The following is a 19,671-nucleotide window of genomic DNA, read 5'->3' on the forward strand; positions in this document are numbered from 1 at the left end:
ACTGTGGGGAATATGCTTTCGTGCCGAGGCAAGAGCCTCTTTGCACAGGAACCGGTGCAACTAGCTACTGCACCAAAGCAGGTACACGAGAGGGTGATAACCTCTCGATTGCGCAGTAAATTCAGCATTGTACGCTTGCTGTTTTTACTCTATTTTGGGGCTGTTTTGAGCCCAAAATGTTTCCAAAATCAAGGGGCACTTAGCCCAAGGTGCAGGGAACAGTGCAGGGACAGTCGTGTGCCCAAATCAGGTCAAAAACAGGGCTGAACCAGAAATTACAGCGACCTGCAAATTTACTGTTTTGTGCTCCCGACTGAGGGAATATGTCCGTGGAACAGAGGGCCTACCTTACAAACTGATTCAGATTGATTTTGGTACCGTTATGCTGCCGAAATTTTGCCGAATCTGGAGCGTACTAGCTGGATGCAGATGTTGTCTTCCAGGGGCTCTTTTTGTAATTCTCTCTCTCTAAATTAAAGAAATACCGAAAGGGGCGCCAGTCTTTGGGGCCTACAGGGTGTCGGTCTCGTGTGCGCAGTGACATTCTAGTCGCTGGACGCAACTGTGTTCTCTTCCCTTCTCAGTGCTCTGTGTAAAGTTTACAGGTAATTGAAATAGTACCGCCCTCTACGTTGTACGGGCCGGTTATATGGTTCCATCGACGGGATAGTCACTTTTTCTTCAAAAAGTGCAGCGTGGATTGTTGTGGGTGAAAGCAACACAGAGTTTGTCGATATGGCAGAGAAGAGAGACCAAGTACCTGAAGAGGGATCTTCCTCACATGGCACAGAGAAAATTCCTTCAACTCTTCAAGAAGAGGACAGGTTGTTTAGAACTCAACTGCGTTGTTTGCATGGACATGTTTCAGCAGTTGGCTAACAACCCAAGAATGCAGGAATTCTTACAAGCTCCGACACAGGGTTTTCACCCTCCTACACAGGGCATGACTGAGCCGTTGCAGGAAAAGGAGATTTCCAATGCGCAGAGGACTCATGATGCTCGAGGGAAAGCCCATGTGGTTGAGCAACTAGCGGTGTCCAATGATCCAAAGCAACTTGCTTTAGCTGGACAGGAACCGTTTGTGAATGGTCAAGGGAGCAATGAACAGGCTATGCGTCAGACCCTTCCATTACCTAATACTTATCCTGGTTATTTTGGAGGTGGTTCAGTGTTTCAAGCTATGGCTGGACCTTCCACAGGTTATATGCCAGGGAATGTGTTCGGGACAATGCAAACAGGCATGGGTAACCCTATGTACGCGAACATGGGTGTCCAACCAAGTTTTCAGGGTGCCTATGGCCAGTTTCGAGTGCCTGGAACACAATTTGGTATGGCTGGTTTTTCGCAGCCATGCGTACAAAATGCAGATATGACAAGGAAAACAGTTGATGCGAGTGCTGGAATGAACACTCATGGAGCACCACTGTTACAGGCACCTGTTTATGATAATGTGGCTCCTTTGAGTCAGCCTAAGGATTACAAGGAAGGTGGGCAGGGAGTGAAGTTTGAAACTTTCAGAGGAACTGAGGACCAAGGCTGCCACTTTCTTGAAAGGGAAATGCACTTCAATGGTGGACCGCATTGTTGAACCAAGGTCAAGCCCCAACAACGTGGGTCCAATTCAAACAACTTTTTGCGCCTACATGGTTGACAAACACTTTTGAAGTGGATGTGATGACGGAATGGCACGAGTTGAATGCTAAACAATGTGCGGATCTGGAAGAGTACAATAAACAGTTTTGGGCCGCACTGTTGCCAGTCACCTCTTACAGGTTTGTGCCTTTGTCAGAACAAATTGAGAAGTACTGTTGCGGATTGCCCAAGAAAATCAGGGACTACTGCACAAAGACTACTGTCATGAATATTTTTCAATTGATAGAGAATGCAAGAGTGGCCAACAATCTGTCGAAGGGAGATTCCAATGGATTTAATAGCCACAAGAAAGGGGCCCAGGGCAAACAGTTTTCAGCCAAGGGCAATGTTGCAGCAAAGCCTTCTGAGTCTCCTGCAAAGAAGCCCTCCACTGAAGAAGCCGATATGTCCATGAAGCAGTCTAAATCTTCTTCGGAACGAGGACAAGGACAAAAAAGGCATTTTTCTGGCAAAACTTTTCAAGAAAAGAAAGCTCTTAGGGAGGCCAAGAAATGCTACATTTGTGAACAGGAAGGACACTTTGCAAATGAGTGCCCACAGAAGAAGTCACAGGATAAGGATGACAAGTCAGACCATAAAGGGAAGAAGCCAAAGCCGAGTGCAGGACTTGTTCCAAATTTGGTTGGAGATCAGCCAAACACAGATGCCACGGAGCTGTGCAGAGCTTGGGGCAAAGTTAGAGACCAGACAGTGCTGGTTTTCTTTGATCCAAGAGCCCGTGCAAATTTCATATCACCAGAATTGGCATCAAAGTTGGGCATTCGTGCAGAGGAGATGGGTATGACAGGCGAAGCAGGTTTGGCATGCCCAGGACATTCAGAGCCTGTTACTCCCATTCTGGGAAAGCTTCGTCTGCACATTCAGAGCTATGTGGATGCGGAAGAATTTCATATTATGCCGCTTGAGGGCTGTGATGTGTTATTGGGTATCCCATGGTGTTACAGGTTGCATGCTATGGTGGATACTTACAACAAAAAGATTACCCTTGTACATAGAGGAAAGACTCATGTCCTTGATGTAAAGCTTAAAGGCGAGTCTGTTCCAGTTGTTTCTGCTTCTGCTATTTCATCTGTAATAAAGAATCATCTTTCTGCGTACTTGATCTTTGCAAAAGAAGTACCTCAAGTTGTATCTAATTTGTCTGCCTTAGATAAAGATAGGTCAACTTTTTTGAGTGGTTTCAGTGATTGTTTTTCGGACTCTTTGCCAGGGGAGTTACGTCCTGAGAGACCTGAGGATCATACTATAGATCTTGTGCCAGGTTCTAGTCCACCGAATAGACCACCATACAGGGTTAGTACAGCCCAGCAGAAAGAGATTATGGGTCAGGTCAACGAGCTTTTAGAGAAGGGGCTGATTCAGCCCAGTTCATCCCCTTTTTTTTCGCCTGTACTCTTAGTGCAGAAGAAGGATGGTTCATGGCGCATGTGCATTGACTATCACGCCTTGAATAAGAATACCATAAAGAACAGGTTCCCCATACCGAGGATAGATGACATTCTTGATCGGCTTGAGGGAGTGTCATTGTTTACAAGAATAGACCTAAAGAGCGGGTATCATCAGATACGCATTAGACCAGAAGATGTCCATAAGACTGTGTTCAGGACAACATTTGGTCTCTATGAGTTTCTTGTCATGCCATTTGGTCTCACAAATGCTCCTGCCACATTTAATAGAATGATGGACAGAATTTTTAGACCACATAGAAACTTCGTGGGTACCTTCTTTGATGACATGATTGTCTACTCAAAGTCTGAAGAGGAGCATAGGGATCACTTGACCGCAGTTTTCAATGAGCTACGCAAGAAGAGGCTACTCATTAATGCGAAGAAAAGTGAGTTCTTTTTGCAAGAGATTCACTTCCTTGGGCACATTGTTTCAAAGGATGGGGTACGCATGGATCCTGCTAAAGTGGAAGCAATTAGGTCATGGCCAGACTTGAAGTCCGTACATGACATTCGAAGCTTTCTAGGCTTATGTTCCTATTACAGGAGGTTCATCCGAAATTTTGCTGAGATTGCTTCTCCACTCCATGCACTGCAAGGAAAAGGAGCTACTTTCAAGTGGACAGCCAAGGAAATTTTAGCGTTCAAACACTTGAAAGAGAAGCTGACTTCAGATCCGGTAATTATTTTGCCAGATCTTTCTAAACCTTTTGTGGTTCAATGTGATGCGTGTGGCCATAGTCTTGGTGCAGTTCTAATGTAGAATGGCTGAGTAGTCGCATATGAGAGCAGAATTCTTTTGAAGACTGAAAGGAACTTGCAAGTCTATGAGAAAGAATTGCTGGCAGTAATTCATGCTCTCACTAGTTGGAAACACTATTTGCTAGGGGCTGATTTTGTTGTCCAAACGGATCATCAAACCTTGCGATATTTTCTTACACAGACGAAGTTGTCTGAGAAGCACATGCGATGGGCAAACATCTTGTCAATGTTCCATTTTCAGATTGTGCATGTGCAAGGGAAAAAGAACGTGGTGGCTGATGCGTTGTCACGAAAGCCCCAAATTTCAGCAGTGTCAATACCGTACCATTGTGAACTAGACGAAATGAAGACACAATATGCTAAAGATTCAGATTTTGCAAGGATCTATGACCAGCTTGTTGATGGGCTGTTACATCATGAGCACTATATGCTTAAGAATGACTTTCTCATGATGCATGGAAAGTTATGCGTTACTAAACAGTTACGGCCAAAGATTTTGATGGAAAGTCATGCTCCACCTTATGCTGGGCATCGTGGAATTGATGCGACAGTGAAAGGGGTTGAGGCATTCTTCTATTGGCCAGCTTTGCGTCAAGATGTTGACACATTTGTAAGATCATGCTTAGTATGCCAAAAAGTCAAATTTGACAGACAAAAGCAACCGGGATTGTTGCAGCCATTGCCGATCCCTGATAGGCCATGGGAAAGTATAGCAATGGACTTTATCTTTGATCTTCCAAGGACGCAAACAGGAAATGATGGGATTTGGACTATCATTTGTAGGTTCAGTAAGCAGGCCCATTTCATTCCTGTTAGGAAGAAGATAAAGCCAGAACACATGGTCAAGATATTCATGAGCAATATCTTTAAATATCATGGGATGCCTCAATCAATTGTCAGTGACAGGGATCCACGTATGACGAGTCTTTTCTGGAAGGCATTGTTTGAGAACATGGGCACTACGCTCAAGTTCTCTTCTTCGTTTCATCCGCAAACTGATGAACAGTCAGTAGAGGCAAATTCTACTGTCTTGAACCTGCTCAAATGTTATGTCTCAGAGCACAAGGCAACTTGGGAACACCATCTCCCATTGGTTGAATATGCTTACAATAACAGTGTGCATACATCAACAGGTAAGGCACCATTTGAGATAGTGGAAGGAGGAAAGAAAGTCCCGCCCATTTTGCAGACTAAGGACAAGATATTTGAGGCAAACAAGTATGTGCAAGATATGGATGAAACATACAGGAAGATAAAGATTGCTCTTGAGAAGACTCAGGCTAAGCAAAAGAAAGTTGCTGATCGTCATCGTCGTGAACTTGTATTTTCACTTGGTGATTGGATACTTTTGCGCTTTGAAAAGGCCAGGTTAAGGAAAAGGAAAGGCAAGGAACGCTTGTTTCCTAAGCTCAGTATGCGATATTATGGTCCTTTTCAGATTTCAGAAAAGATCAGCGATGTAGCTTACAGGTTAATGCTACCAGAAGGCTGGAAAATACATAATGCTTTTCATGTCAACCTTCTAAGGCCCTTTGTGGTGATGTGCCAGAGAATATGCTTCATGAGGAACAACCCGAAGTGGAAGAATTGGATGAAATCCTTGTTCCTTAACAGATATTGGCACATAAAGAAAGAAAGGTTAGAGGAAAAGTTGCAAGACGCTATTTGGTGAAGTTCAAAAACTATCCATCGTTGGATGCCAAATGGATGGAAGACTCTGAATTGGTTGATTCACCTCAGCTATTGCAATTGTATCTTGAAGCCTTTCAGATGGAACCCACAGTGACTTGATACAGCCTTTTTGCAGCAAGGCAAGAGCATGGTTCATGATGCTCAAGAGAGTAGTTAAGAAATTGTATCTACTCTTTCCATACAGAATTTAGCTAGAGAAGTTTGTGCTCAAGAGTACACTAGAAGACTTCTATGCTTGCTATATGTGTCGTAGCCAGGTTGGTGGGATTGTTTAATCGTCCAACGCTACATTTCCGGAAGCATGTATATCTTGGATTCCCATCATAGAATATATGTGATATCAGGAGATATCCGCATGTATTATTGGCATGCAAGCGAGGTCGCTTGCAGTATTTCAAGGGTGGGGTGTGTCACCAGAAGGTGTATTTTTCCTGTTGCCTTCCGTAAATAAGTATTAGATATATTTATTTTATTTTTACTTGTTTGTCCCAAAACCCTTGAAAAGGTGCAAGTGGACATTGCATGGCCAGTGTGAAACGACTGCAGCCAAATGGGTTTCTCACATCGGGGATCTAGGTCGGTCAGACAAGGACTGCCCGGGCCAGTTAGCACTGAATTCTGATGAGTATGGAAGCTCGTGTGCGCCAAACTGGAATTTGGGCCACTCGTCAAGTCACTGCAACTTTATAAGTTGAAAGGGGCCAGTAAATTAACCCACATTGTAGATGTTGGTCAAATGGTAGTCTTCAATGATGGTCAGGAGACCGATAGGGACACCATGGAAGCATCTCCTAAAATTTAGGGAACTGCTATTTTTGACCGGAAAATGTGTTCGCGTCACTAGCTCTGGAATGACAAGGGGAACATTTTATTGCTCTGCTGCCAAGTCAACTGACGCACCAGTTGAGATATTTTTAGCAGGGAAAGCCCAAACTCGGAAACTGGGCGACGTGTCAGCCTCTGAGCGATTCTGCCACTCTGGGAGGCAAAAACGAGCTGCATATCAACAAAGGGGGCGCCATTTTCAGCCTCAGGTGGATTGTAGCAAGTACAGAAGCTATGGAATGCTTACCTTGCCCTCTATGCACAGTATGGTGACGGGAGTGATGCCCCGCATGCTACATACTGCTCTCTTTCTCCCCTACGTACAGTATGTTATGCCCCACTAGTGGGCTTCTCATTTGACCTATGTACAGCTGTGGGGAAATATGCTTTTTTGCCGAGGCAAGAGCCTCTTTGCACAGGAACCAGTGCAGCTAGCTACTACACCAAAGCAGGTACACGAGAGGGTGATAACCTCTCGATTGCGTAGTAAATTCAGCATTGTACGCTTGCTGTTTTTACTCTATTTTGGGACTGTTTTGAGCCCAAAATGTTTCCAAAATCAAGGGGCACTTAGCCCAAGGTGCAGGGAACAGTGCAGGGACAGTCGTGTGCCCAAATCAGGTCAAAAACAGGGCTGAACCAGAAATTACAGCGACCTGCAAATTTACTGTTTTGTGCTCCCGACTGAGGGAATATGTCCGTGGAACAGAGGGCCTACCTTACAAACTGATTCGGATTGATTTCGGTACCGTTATCCTGCCGAAATTTTGCCGAATCTGGAGCGTACTAGCTGGATGCAGGTGTTGTCTTCCAGGGGCTCTTTTTGTAATTCTCTCTCTCTAAATTAAAGAAATACCGAAAGGGGCGCCAGTCTTTGGGGCCTACAGGGTGTCGGTCTCGTGTGCGCAGTGACATTCTAGTCGTTGGACGCAACTGTGTTCTCTTCCCTTCTCAGTGCTCTGTGTAAAGTTTACAGGTAATTGAAATAGTACCGCCCTCTACGTTGTACGGGCCGGTTATAGAGAGTCACCTAGGGAAAGAGAGGACACAGAAGAAGAGGGATCGTGCAAAAACAGAAAGGAGTTGCAAAAATTTACTGTTTTGTGCTCCCGACTGAGGGAATATGTCCGTGGAACAGAGGGCCTACCTTACAAACTGATTCGGATTGATTTCGGTACCGTTATCCTGCCGAAATTTTGCCGAATCTGGAGCGTACTAGCTGGATGCAGGTGTTGTCTTCCAGGGGCTCTTTTTGTAATTCTCTCTCTCTAAATTAAAGAAATACCGAAAGGGGCGCCAGTCTTTGGGGCCTACAGGGTGTCGGTCTCGTGTGCGCAGTGACATTCTAGTCGTTGGACGCAACTGTGTTCTCTTCCCTTCTCAGTGCTCTGTGTAAAGTTTACAGGTAATTGAAATAGTACCGCCCTCTACGTTGTACGGGCCGGTTATAGAGAGTCACCTAGGGAAAGAGAGGACACAGAAGAAGAGGGATCGTGCAAAAACAGAAAGGAGTTGCAAAGCGGAATGGCGATCTAGCAAAAACGCTAGAAAGCTGGAAAATGCTAGAGAGAGAAAGCGTTGAAGAGAGAGAGAAACCCTAAACGCTAGCAAGCTCTAAAGATCATTGAACTGATACAATGTGGATGAAGTACAAGGAGGTAGGGTCCCTATAAAGGGACTCCCACATTTTGCCCTACTCTCATCTCAACAAATAAATAACCTCACAACTTGAAAATAGGGAAGACAAAGAAAATAAACCTAAAAACACGCATGTAGGTGGAATCCAATGGTACTAGGTATTAGGGAAAAATACCCTAAACCTGGGGCAACCTAGAGGAACAATATATGACACTGCCAGCAAGACAAGGCGGGCAAAACAATGGAAGGAACAGGCTAATAATGAGCAAACTACCTCACATAAGCCAAGTACAGCCACAGCACAGCCCTCACTCCCTATGCTCAACACTTGGGAGATACCGGAGCACTAGCAGCTCCGCCACGACCGGCCGGAGAGGTGACAAACTCTAACAAGAAAATCCTCCAAGTTCTGAAGGATTTCGGACTAAAGATAGTTTTATTTACATCACATGAGAGTTTCTGCATTCTTTTGAATGTGAATTAGTCGATCTTCACGAAGCATGGTTGTTGTTGGCGTGTTTTATACATGTCTTGGGATTGTGTGGCTTGTAGTTTGGTGAAATGGGTGAGTAGGCATGAGTTTATACATGATGATACACTAGATATATATTAGCCACCCTAGTTGAAGGTGAACTTTGTGCTAGAATTCTGGCTAACATCATTCAACTAAGAGAGTTTTGCTACCATCACATTCATCTTAAGCACGTACATAATTCAGTGAGAACATTAGGTACACTTTTTCTTTTTTTTTTGTAAATCTATTTGATTAATTTACTAGTGGGAAACCTCAAAGTGAGGAAAACCCACCAAAAGGGTAATATACAAGGGGAAGAACACAGAACTACTCAACTGTACAGGGTAGCTAGAAACATTCATAGGAAAGTCGATGTATCTCTGCAGTGATATCACCAACTTCCAAGGCAAACTGTAATGATTGCCTAAGGGAAAGCTTGAAGAGTGGGAATGGGTCTACATAAGTACGATGAAACATGTAAGCATTACGCTGACTCCACAAGGTCCAATAAGCACAGCATTTGACCCACATAAAGAGGACTGCAAAACACTGTAGTGTCAGTGAGAAAATACCTTGAACCTTTTGTGAAAAACAACCCCAGGAAAGCAGATCCGCATACAAGCCGATACACGGCAGGTACACGATTTACTCAGACAGCTCTCCTAGAGAACTAATCATGTTAAGAAGAATATAGTGGCAAGGGTAGGACTAGCAATGTAAGGGTATGGGCATTGATACTTAAGTTTTTCAAGTAGAGAACTCTGCATGGAAACATATTGAAGTTCAATCAAGGACCTGTGGATAAAACTTTATTTAAGTCAAGAGACACCTATTTGATCGAATACAATATTCAGGAGAATTTGAGGTGTGAAATGCATTAATCTAGTGGCAAATAGCTTGCAGCTGACACACTATTGTTCCGGTAGGTGCCTTTAACCTAGGATAATAAAACATTTATAGCCTAATGCCATTTGGGTTCATGGGTTCCTGAGACAAAGGCCTGTCCATAAGGTTTTTTTACTTTCACTCTGAGATGGGGCCTGGTGTGTTAGGTACTTACCTCTTTGGAGCCGTGCAATTATCCAGATGCATGGCCTGTAGGACTAGGACTCCCCTTGCCCTACCACTATACATTGGTTAAGATGATGTCAAGTTAGGATCTTGGATCCTTGGTCCATGTTAGATAGGGATGGAGGAAGTGGACAACAATTCACTTTGAATTGAGTACCTCTGAAGTGGTGTAAAACTTATTCCAAATTACTTTGATCATTGTCTAAAGTACCACTTTCTACGATTATTTCCTAAATGAGTCTCAAGCAATTTGCTTTTTTACTTGATACATTTAAAACATGAACTCACATAGTTAATGCAGCTAATTATCTTATTGCATTATTATCTTAGGTATGACTTGCACTTATTTTCATGAATGGTTCTTGATTCTTTCTAGATATGTGTATAACCTGTTGGTATGTTGGTATGTTGATGCCTTTGTTCACCAAACATGTCTTGCTCATTGACTGATCATGTTCTTTGAATGTGTGGGTTTTCTTCTTGTTTATTTCAATGTTTTCTTCATTGGTCTTGAATAACTCTACACACATTATGGTGGCTTCACTATTTAAGAATTTTTGTTGCCTGTAAGTGAGTAAAACAATCTATTGTAATAGTTGGTCTATCCCATGCAGAATAGGGCTGCTGAATTATTTGGTCTTCGAGGTAATATTCTTGTGTTAATAATATGCCCTTTTGGTTTAGGTTATGGGGTAATGGCTCTCTTTGAGCGAGCAAAAATATCATTAGTGATGTTTGGTCACTTCCATGCAGGGTAAAGTTGATAATACATATTGTCTATTGGATAACTTGTTCAATTCTATAACACTCTTCTAGGAGCAGTGAGCACCTACTTCTATGAGCACATGGTGAGAGAGTGCAGCTACTCCATATACGGAGCCAGCCTGAGAATAGACGGTATGATGATAAGCATCCAGTGACTACAGCAGATTGCAGAGAGAGGTAACAACAGGCCACACCACATACCGACACACAAAGGTTACCTTCTAACCCCTTGTGAGGCAAAAGAAGAGAGCGTGTTTAGCTCCGCTTGCGCAGGAGCTACCAGCTATTGTTGAGTCAGCAGTCAGGAGGCATGGAGACTCTTCCAAGAGCAGAGAGCACCTACACCCATTACTCCTACGAACACACGGGAATAGTATGCAGCTACCCTTCATACAGTGCCAGCTCAAGCCTCCACTACCATTGCCATGGGGTCTAGACCTCATACTTCCACTTTCTTCAATGTCAATATAATACATGATGCGATTGATAGACTGCATAACAACAGCTCACATGACCACAATGGTCTAGTTACTAAGCATTTTTTGTGACGCCCAAAGATACATTGGCATCTTTGTTGGCACACATGTTTAATAAAACCACATGCAAAAGGGTTTCCTGAGAGCTGGAGCCCCTAAAATATTGTGCTGATGTTGAAGGTTGGGGATTAACTATCCTACCATTATGATGGGCCACACATTGGTCAAGCTTTATGCTTTTGTGCTTGAGCATGAGCTCAGTTGTTGGGCACAGAGAGAGCATGTCAGAGCACAGGGATAGGGATTATAATGATGTGGTCTAAGAACAGCCTCAGGAGGTATCCCAAACATTTCCCAATGTCTGAATGAGCTTATTAAACTACATCGCCGTGTGTAAGAATTTCTGCCCTCAAAATAAGAGAACAGCACGCCTTCTAAACACACGAGGTGATAGTGTAACTATTGATTGAAAGCACTGATCCGGAGCATAGACTCAAAAATTGGCCACTGATAAAGACAACATTGATAGTTTATTGAATGTCAGCTGGAAAAGTGATCATCCACCTCCCCTTCAAGGATAAAATAAGGCCCACGAAATTTATAAATCCAACTGAATGTGCCCCAAGAAACATAACCGATATCCAAACTAGCTGTGGGAGTCCAATATGAACTTGCAGGCAACTCAACAAGGCATGTTTGATAGACTTTGGAAACTAAAAGTATATGTGGGAGATAAGATGGGACATGGCTCATCTGCCTTGCTTATGTGCCTGCTGGAAGACTACAATCGGTGATCAATCACATATAATAGGAAATTTTAATGGAGCCAAACGCTCCAATAAAAGGTGGTAGGACCATACAGCCAGGCAAGGAGGCATAAAGGGCAATGGGCCTCGCGTCTCACAAGACTTTTTCTACCAATCCACACTCTGTACTCAGAAAAACATCAAGATGGAGTAGGCATGGCCACATTACCTTATCGCCAGAACCACTCCCTTGAATCATGAAAGCTGGCATGAAGGCAAATTCACGGCGGTAAAGGTGCAGTGGGAGGATCATAAGAGAGTCAAAGATCCTGACCAATGGTAAACATAATGACCCGGTGTATCCCTAGGAGGAGGTAGTTTGATCAGTATCATTTTTCATAAAAGCCCATCCATCCACTAAAAGGATCTGAACGTGGGCCTCACAAGCCATAGTCCCAATCAAATAGAATAGCATCCCCAAGCTATGGTACAAACATCAGGAATCGTCTACAAACATCAGAAAATCTGTCCCAATCCATATGCAAGCATGCATACATGAAACTCAAGCATTACCTTACAGACTAATGTCAACTTTATCTATTCTCAGATCTTGCAAACATGTCAGCTGCTCAATTGCAAAGTTTTCTTGATAAGTGACCCACCTGTTTAACAATCTTGGTGGTAATTTCTGCATGGCATGGTCCTTTCCGAAATTTGCTACAGTTGCCTCGCGGTGTGCCATAGCTTGCAAAAACTATTGAAGATATTTGTTGTCCAGCATCACATTCCAGCTTCAACTCTGGCAGCTTCAGAGTTGAATTAGCTTGCCATGAGTCCAAAGGTGCAGGGTAATCTTCTGAGATGCTTGAGCAAATTGTGGCAAGGGATCTTGTCACCAATGTAATCCCCATGGGGTCTCCGCCCATCTCTTCTAACAAAACCAAGAGATTTCCTGTAGGCTTGATCCAAGCAAGGGGCACATGGTACCTGTTTGTGCAACACATTTGTGAGTCAAAACTACAATCAACGCATAGACATCAAATGATTATCATGTCAAATAAAACATAGCTTGTGATTAAACTGGCCACATTTAACAAGAATACAATACTGGACAAAAAAGGTAGAACAATCAGGGAGATACAAAACAAAGTCAGCGATGCTAAAAGAGAACTGATGAGTTTTGGAAATGAACCAAGAAGAGCACTACTACATCAGTGTTTGAAAGGTAATAGATTGATAGAACTTTATTTACCATCTTTGAGATGACTGCCCACAGCCACTGTAGCATCTCTTTTCCCTTGCACCACACCCAAGAGAACATCTTTCACCAGATGCTTGGCATGAAGGCCAATAACGTCCAATGCTTTTCCCGTTGACCCAAGCCTCCCCCTTTCCCATCGTTTCTAGATCTAAAGCCAAGGGACTGTTACTTGCTGGAGCATCAAACATTGTCTGCGGTCACCAAGTACGAGCTCTGAAGTTATTAATACACAAGCAAAGATAAACAAAAACCACAAGAAATGATCAAATCAGAATGAAAATCCAAACATGAGGAGAGTCAGAGAGCTAATTTGCTTGCAATGCCCACCTTATACCAGATTAAGGACCTATTTTGAGGAGGTGATGAAATACTCCAATCTACATTATTGCTTCCATTTCTGGTGTGAAGTTGCAGAAACTCCCCTTGTAGTCCTACCTGCAGATGTAATCTAAAAGTAAGAATACTTTATTGTTAAATAAAATGAATGAAAAGGGAGTTGAAAAGAAAAAAAAGCATATGGATCTTGCCGTGTGATGTAGCCTTTTCTTACCTGATAGGTCCAAAATTGAGAAGACAAGTTCAAAGCTCCACCACTTAGGCCATTTAATATGACAGGGCCTTGAATTCCAACATGCTGTATGTGGCTAGGTTGAACTCCGGACTGGCAAATTTCAAGTTTGAACACAATCAGCATCTCCCAGAAGAACAATCGATTCATTATTTCTTGGCAAACACGAAACCAAACATTTTGAGTTATTTCCACTATCAAACACAAATTCAGGTTTTGGCAACGTGAGAATCAATTGCTCAGATGCTTGTACAAAAATGCATAATTGCACTGCTTTGTAGAAGTAGTCATACAGATTTATAAAACTGTTGAAGTTTATTGTGGATAAAGCAATCAAGAGGCATTGATTTTGCTAGCATTCTTAAACATTTTGGACCTTTTGGCAAACCTACTCAAAGCAGCAGAATATTTTTGTGGTATATATGTCATATTGATTGAAAAGACACATCAAATGTTTCTTTTAGTGTAGGTTCAAACCTGCAATCCAACCGTCATGCTGAGGATTGCTATCTCATTTTTTCCATTTTTGAGTTCAAGAGGCTGGTCAATCTCCACATAAGGATTATCCCGATCTCCTGCAGCCGTAACTGGCAAAAAGAAGAGTCAGTTTATATATTCAAGCAATCAAACGAGCCCATTGTATTGCACATGCCTACAAACTCTACCAATCCCTCCCATTACACGTGTTCTTGCTGCATAAATTGACACTTTCTTTGGGATAAAAGAAGACAGCAAGTCAAACAGTCCATCAGCCTCTACCATGATAGCGTGGTTCTTTGTTTAGTTCACTTCCTCGTCATTCTTCCATACTTGAGTTCTCCTTGTTTTGGAAAGATAACTTAAACGACGTCAAAAACTTTTTGGAATGCATGAATCTCCTCTCTGACAAGGTGTACACTAAAAATCTTGGAAGAATTCTAGGGCATATCCTTGAGAAAAGGACAAAAAATAATGCACTTTTTACAAGTAAAGCACTGCTGTGTATCTTTGGGTCCACAATATATTGATCCCACGTTTGCCCTCCTGGAATGGCAGGACAAGGGGAGGCCAAGCAACTTGCGTGTCATGAATATTACCTATCTCCTCAGTGTTCACTAGCGTCCCAAGAAACTTGCGCCAATGAATCCAAGCATCAGTATGTTCACCGAAAACTGAGTGCAAAATGTGATCCAATCCACATAGTTTCACTCATGTAACTTCTCTTTCCAGCCAATAGAAGCTGCAACATGTGAATTGCTGCTTCATAAGCCCTCATGTACTTGGACATAGCTCAGCATACAAAAGGAAGAGGCAGGAGCAACCAAAGTAGCCTTGTTTGGCCTGCATAAATAAATTATGCGAATAATACAGTACAATCCAAATTATGGACGTATAAAATGTGGCTGTCTCAATTGATATCCTCTTGATCAAAATGCTTCTGATTGAAATTGTCGAGTATATATAAAGATCAATAGTGCATCCTCCGACATGCTTTGGATATGCTAGTTTCTCAAGATTCAGGGAGAGTATTGAGCTGGTGTTCTACAGCTTTCCTCACCTCCTATGAGCAAAACCGACCCTCGGAATTCTTCGTGGAAGCTCAGCCTCAATAACCCTCTAGCCAGCTCCCAGGCTGCCTTCTGTCCCTCCTGCTTGAAGTAGTTTCTCCCCAGTTCCACATGTTGCTTCTCAGTTCGATATTATTTTGGAAGCACATGTCGAGAGAAAAGTAACAAACTCATTGGCATAAGTTAAACTCACCACCCATCCAATTTATCCCCCTTATGAGAGCTACTCAGCCCTGTTCATACCTTGCCAATTAATTGGCCTTGTACATACCTTGCTTGCTCTCCTGTGGGAATAACTTGGCCTTGGGAAGTTAACCCCTTGCCACTTGTGTCTGATCATGCACCTACTCGACCTGCTTGGTCGGTCCTTATATTAATTTTTAAGTTATTCATATGTTAACGTTATTTTAAATCCTCCGTCTTCTAACATTCCCTCCCCCTTCAAAAGAATCAGTGTCCTCAATGACTGGAGCAAAGAAATGTTGATGGAAAAATTATTTGGCTCCCACGTGGCATCTGTAAGTAAAACGTCTTCCCACACAGCTAGAAATTCTTTGATGACATGATTTTGCAACCGGTTCTATCTCCTATCTAGTATCTTGTCTGGACCATGATCAAAATCTCCCAACTCCTGTAAGATAATGTCATAAATTGCTAACGTGTCAAGCCACTAAAGAACGGAGCCAACCTACAGATCCCGGCTGAGAGGCCCAAGCCCTAAGAAGAAGCAGTAGAAGCAACAAAAGATGTTTTACCAACTTACAAAGTCTTGCTGAGTGGCCTATTTTTAAAGAAGAGCTCCCACCAAGTTCCGACCAATAGAATAGATCACGGCCGAGGGTCCAAAAACCTAGAAGAAGAAGAAGAAACAGAAGGAATTCCTGACCAACTTACAGATCAGCGGTCGAGGGGCCTAAAAACCCTAAAAGTCAAAGAAAACTTGTTTAAAGCACCCAATAGTGGCTGAAACGAAGTCAGACAAGCAAAGTATGATGATGTGGCACCTGTATGAACATCCCGGAATTCGCGGCGGAGTTTTAGGGAAATCCCAAAATTTTAGGAAAGCGTTCTTTTGGGGTCAGCTTTTCATATTTGATGCTTTTAGGCTTTGGGCCTTGGGGGCCCTCTATGGCACTCTTCAGTGCGCAAATTGCAAAGGAGGTGCTCCCCGGCTATTGTACTTTGCGAATAATCAATAACAAAGAAATACCGAAAGGGGCGCTAGCGTTTGGGGTCAGTACTCTCTTGGGGGGAACTACACCACTCCCCGTCTCTTTCAGTTTAGTTGTTATTTGAAGTGCTTAAAGTTGTTCAGACTGTTCTTTTCCGTTGGCACGCGGTGCTCGTCCCATTATAGTGGTCTCAGAGCTTCAGCTGTGCTTTTCTGAAAGCACACCGGTCCTACAAAAGAGCAGACGGAGCAAGATGGCGCTTCCAAGTTTTACACGGAAATTATTAAAGTATCTGCGGGCCCCGACCCTGGACTTATTAGGGACTCCCACCCTTACTATATCGGTCATAGTGCGCACTCCAGTCTTCATCGCTCCGTCCTACGTGGCATAAGCCATGGTGAATTAATCAGAAGAATCAAAGATCTCTCGAGGTCGATGACTATAGCTACCATGCCACACACTCCAAGGACTTGGCAAGCTTTCAAGCAATTTTTTGTTTGAAGTTACATGCTTTCAGACATCTTCCTTCGGATTGCAGCTTTTGGCAGAGTGAAGTATTCTGAAAGGCTTGCCATAGAAACCCTAGCAGAGTACAACTTGAAATTTCTCGACATCTCTCAGCAGGTGTCTCTTCTCGAATCGATAACCTTGGAGGTCCAATGTGATTGGTATATCTTGGGGCTACCATCACCGCCATAGGAAGACTATCTGTCAAGGCTTGTTTCGACTATTCAAGAGTATCACGTGCACATCTAGCCCTATGTGCATGTGGACAAGCTACTTCAAGACAAGGGTTCAATTAGCCTAGCTTAGGAAGTGTTCTGGCACTTTTGTGAGTCTGTTCGCAAACCGTGCATGTCCAGGCACTTAGAGTAGATGCGTATCCTCTGGTTGCACACAGCATGATCATCAGCATTACCATCAGAATCCATCAGGAGCATTTTACAGTGCACAGAACCTATTTTCCCTATTTTAGCCATTTTTCACTTATTATTGATAAGTGACTTTGTTGGGAAACTGGGTAGGGCAAATTGGCCAAGCTAATAAATAAGAAAACTAGCGCTAGCACTTTCTGGTAGAAGAGACAGCAGATACCATCTGAAGGGCACCTTCTCAGCAAGACCGGCAAGAGGACATAGCGTTTTCAGCCATCAAAGACAAGCCAGCGTTTTCATCAAATGCAGATCAGCCCCAACGTTTTTCAGCATTGCAGATCAGCCTGGCGTTAGCACTTCACAACAGATTAGCTAGCGTTTTTGCAACTTGCAGATCCGCCAGCGTTTTCCAGATGCCCCGCGACAGTTCAAGCCACAGCATCAACGTTTTGCATTTTCAATGATTAGGCTCCGCACAGCAGCCCCCAAATGTCACAAACGGGAGCGCATAGCAATATAAAATATACTCGGATAAATAAAATTTATCACTTAATATTGAAGCCAGAGGATATAGAGAGAAATAGATAGAGAGAGAGAGAGAGAGAGAGAGAGAGAGAGATAAAGTGAGAAGATCGACACAGTACTGGAGACCAGAAGATGGGCTGGTCCCCCCCCGTAATAGTATCTTTATTACTAAGGAGAAGTCTATACAAGCACTTGAACCGAACGTATTACCACGTTCGTTCTAGAATAAGACTTAATGGTTGCCCGAAGCCTCAGCTTCCAATTCCTAGGGCAAAACCCTATTCCAAGGAACTTCCGTTCCTTATTCCAATTCCTCGAGAATCAAGGTTCTCGCCTCTGGATCTCACCTTCCAGACTCAGGGCATGACATCCCTACAACTCTCTTTTAGAACTCTATTTCCAGAGTCCTCTTCCCGCAGAACAACTCTGCTTTCCCGGACACGAAGTCCTTACTTGGGAATCCCAACTTCCGGATCGCAACTTGAGAGACTACCTCTCTCCAATCCGTGGATCTACTTCCCAAACTCGGGTACGAAACCCTTGGGCTGATCTCGCTCTAGTTCCTCAGAGCGCTTTTCTCCTGCAGAGACTCATACCTTCCTCTGCTCCTACTCCCTCACTAAGAGGAAGTACACCTGCAAACAAATACTCAGAGTTCATAACATGAAAATCGTTTCCTTCAAAGTCTCGACGCTCAAAACGCAACTCCGTTCTCGAAAAGCAATTCCCCGGAAGAGATCTCTCCATAGAAAATCCTCTCTTCCAATCCTACACACAAAAGAGGTGTGTTCTCGGGTTCCTTCTCGTAAATCAGCCCCGTCTACCACGTTTATGGGCTGACAACACAGAAAACTTTGTCGTGATGGAAACACGCTTCGTAGGCACTTCTTCGCGAGGGAACTCGCGCACTGGGTCTTGGCGACATCTGGTACACTTGGGGCAGCCATGGGCATCACCGGCAACGTCTTCTTTACGGCTGAAATCTGCAGCAGCATCTCCTCCTTGCAAAGATTGGTCCTCCCCTCTGAGTGAGGGCATGTGATGCTTTTATAGCTCCTAGCCACGGGCACGAATAGCTGCTCACGTAGAGATCGCAGCCGTTTTTTTTTTTTTTTTCTGTTCTACCACGAAAAGAGAGAGAAAACGCTGGCTGATCTGTTGCCTTATTTATCAGATGGCTGCCCACTTATTAAGTGGGCGGCCGGCGTATTTTAAAAATACTCTGAACCTGCCCAAAAACTCAATAAAACCTTATAAGTTAAAAACAATGCTTTCACAGCACTTCCCAGGCGTCCCTGGATGCAATCACATGCACAGTTGCAATGCGGACATAGACTTCCTCGCGGGAAAGCATCTGCTTTCCCGAAAAGCAATCCCGCTTTCTCAAAAAGCATCAGTTTTTCCTCAAAGTTTCCTCTGAAACCATCTTCATTCAAGTGCTTGCTTTTTCCTTGTGCACAATTCTAACACAGTTCGGAATTTCCTCCCGACTACGGATATTCCCTTTCCGATGCACCCGTCACCCACCTTGTGACGCATCAAGAATACCCATCACCTAGTCCTTTCCTACCGAACTTACGGTACAATCTCCTTCACGATGCTCTGTCACCCATCTTGTGACGCATCAGAGATGTCCGTTCCCGGATGGTCGGATACTTCTTTCCGATGCTCCCTGTCACCCATCCGATGTGACGCATCAGAAGTACCCGTTCCTGGTGGCCTTACAGATATTCCCGTTCTCAGTGTTCCCGTCATTACTTTAAATGACGCACTAGGAATACTCTGTACTCGGATGTCTCCAGTGAGAAAAGCCCTCTCACTTAAAATTCCAATAATTCATTTAGAATTATTTTTCCTTGGTGTTCCAAGCGAGAAAACCCTCTCACTTATAAATCCAATAATTCATTTAGAATTATTTTTCTGTAAGATAAAGCCAATTTAGCAACACCAAACCTCGCAGATCTCACCTTCCCGCAGCAGATCCTTGCCGCACGGTCACATCAGCCAGCGTTTGCAGATTCAGCCCGTTATTCGCAGATTTCAGCATCTGCGTTTTCAACACATCGTCATCGCATCGTCGTCATCGCCGTCGTCACTGACATATTGTCAGAATTCAGCAGATACAAGATTTGTAGA

General features: G+C 43.5%; 1 protein-coding gene across 5 annotated transcripts in view; it reads right to left on the reverse strand.

Moving 5' to 3' along the window:
* Positions 1-19,671, reverse strand: part of LOC147443362 (beta-galactosidase 1-like) — a 152,224-nt gene that overhangs the window by 29,092 nt on the left and 103,461 nt on the right. For 4 of the 5 annotated variants that reach the window (XM_086529239.1, XM_086529238.1, XM_086529240.1 and 1 more), the window contains exons 14-18: positions 13,894-14,003; positions 13,399-13,509; positions 13,176-13,283; positions 12,840-13,039; positions 12,250-12,574 (exon numbers count right to left, since the gene is read on the reverse strand). In XM_086529239.1, the coding sequence (XP_086385365.1) occupies positions 12,250-12,574; positions 12,840-13,039; positions 13,176-13,283; positions 13,399-13,509; positions 13,894-14,003 (854 nt within the window). The remainder of the gene's footprint in view (positions 1-12,249; positions 12,575-12,839; positions 13,040-13,175; positions 13,284-13,398; positions 13,510-13,893; positions 14,004-19,671) is intronic. The other variant, XM_086529241.1, reaches the window with a different exon arrangement.

This window comes from Adiantum capillus-veneris, chromosome 14 (genome assembly GCF_014529385.1).
Source record: "Adiantum capillus-veneris isolate H3 chromosome 14, ASM1452938v2, whole genome shotgun sequence".
Lineage (NCBI taxonomy): Eukaryota > Viridiplantae > Streptophyta > Polypodiopsida > Polypodiales > Pteridaceae > Adiantum > Adiantum capillus-veneris.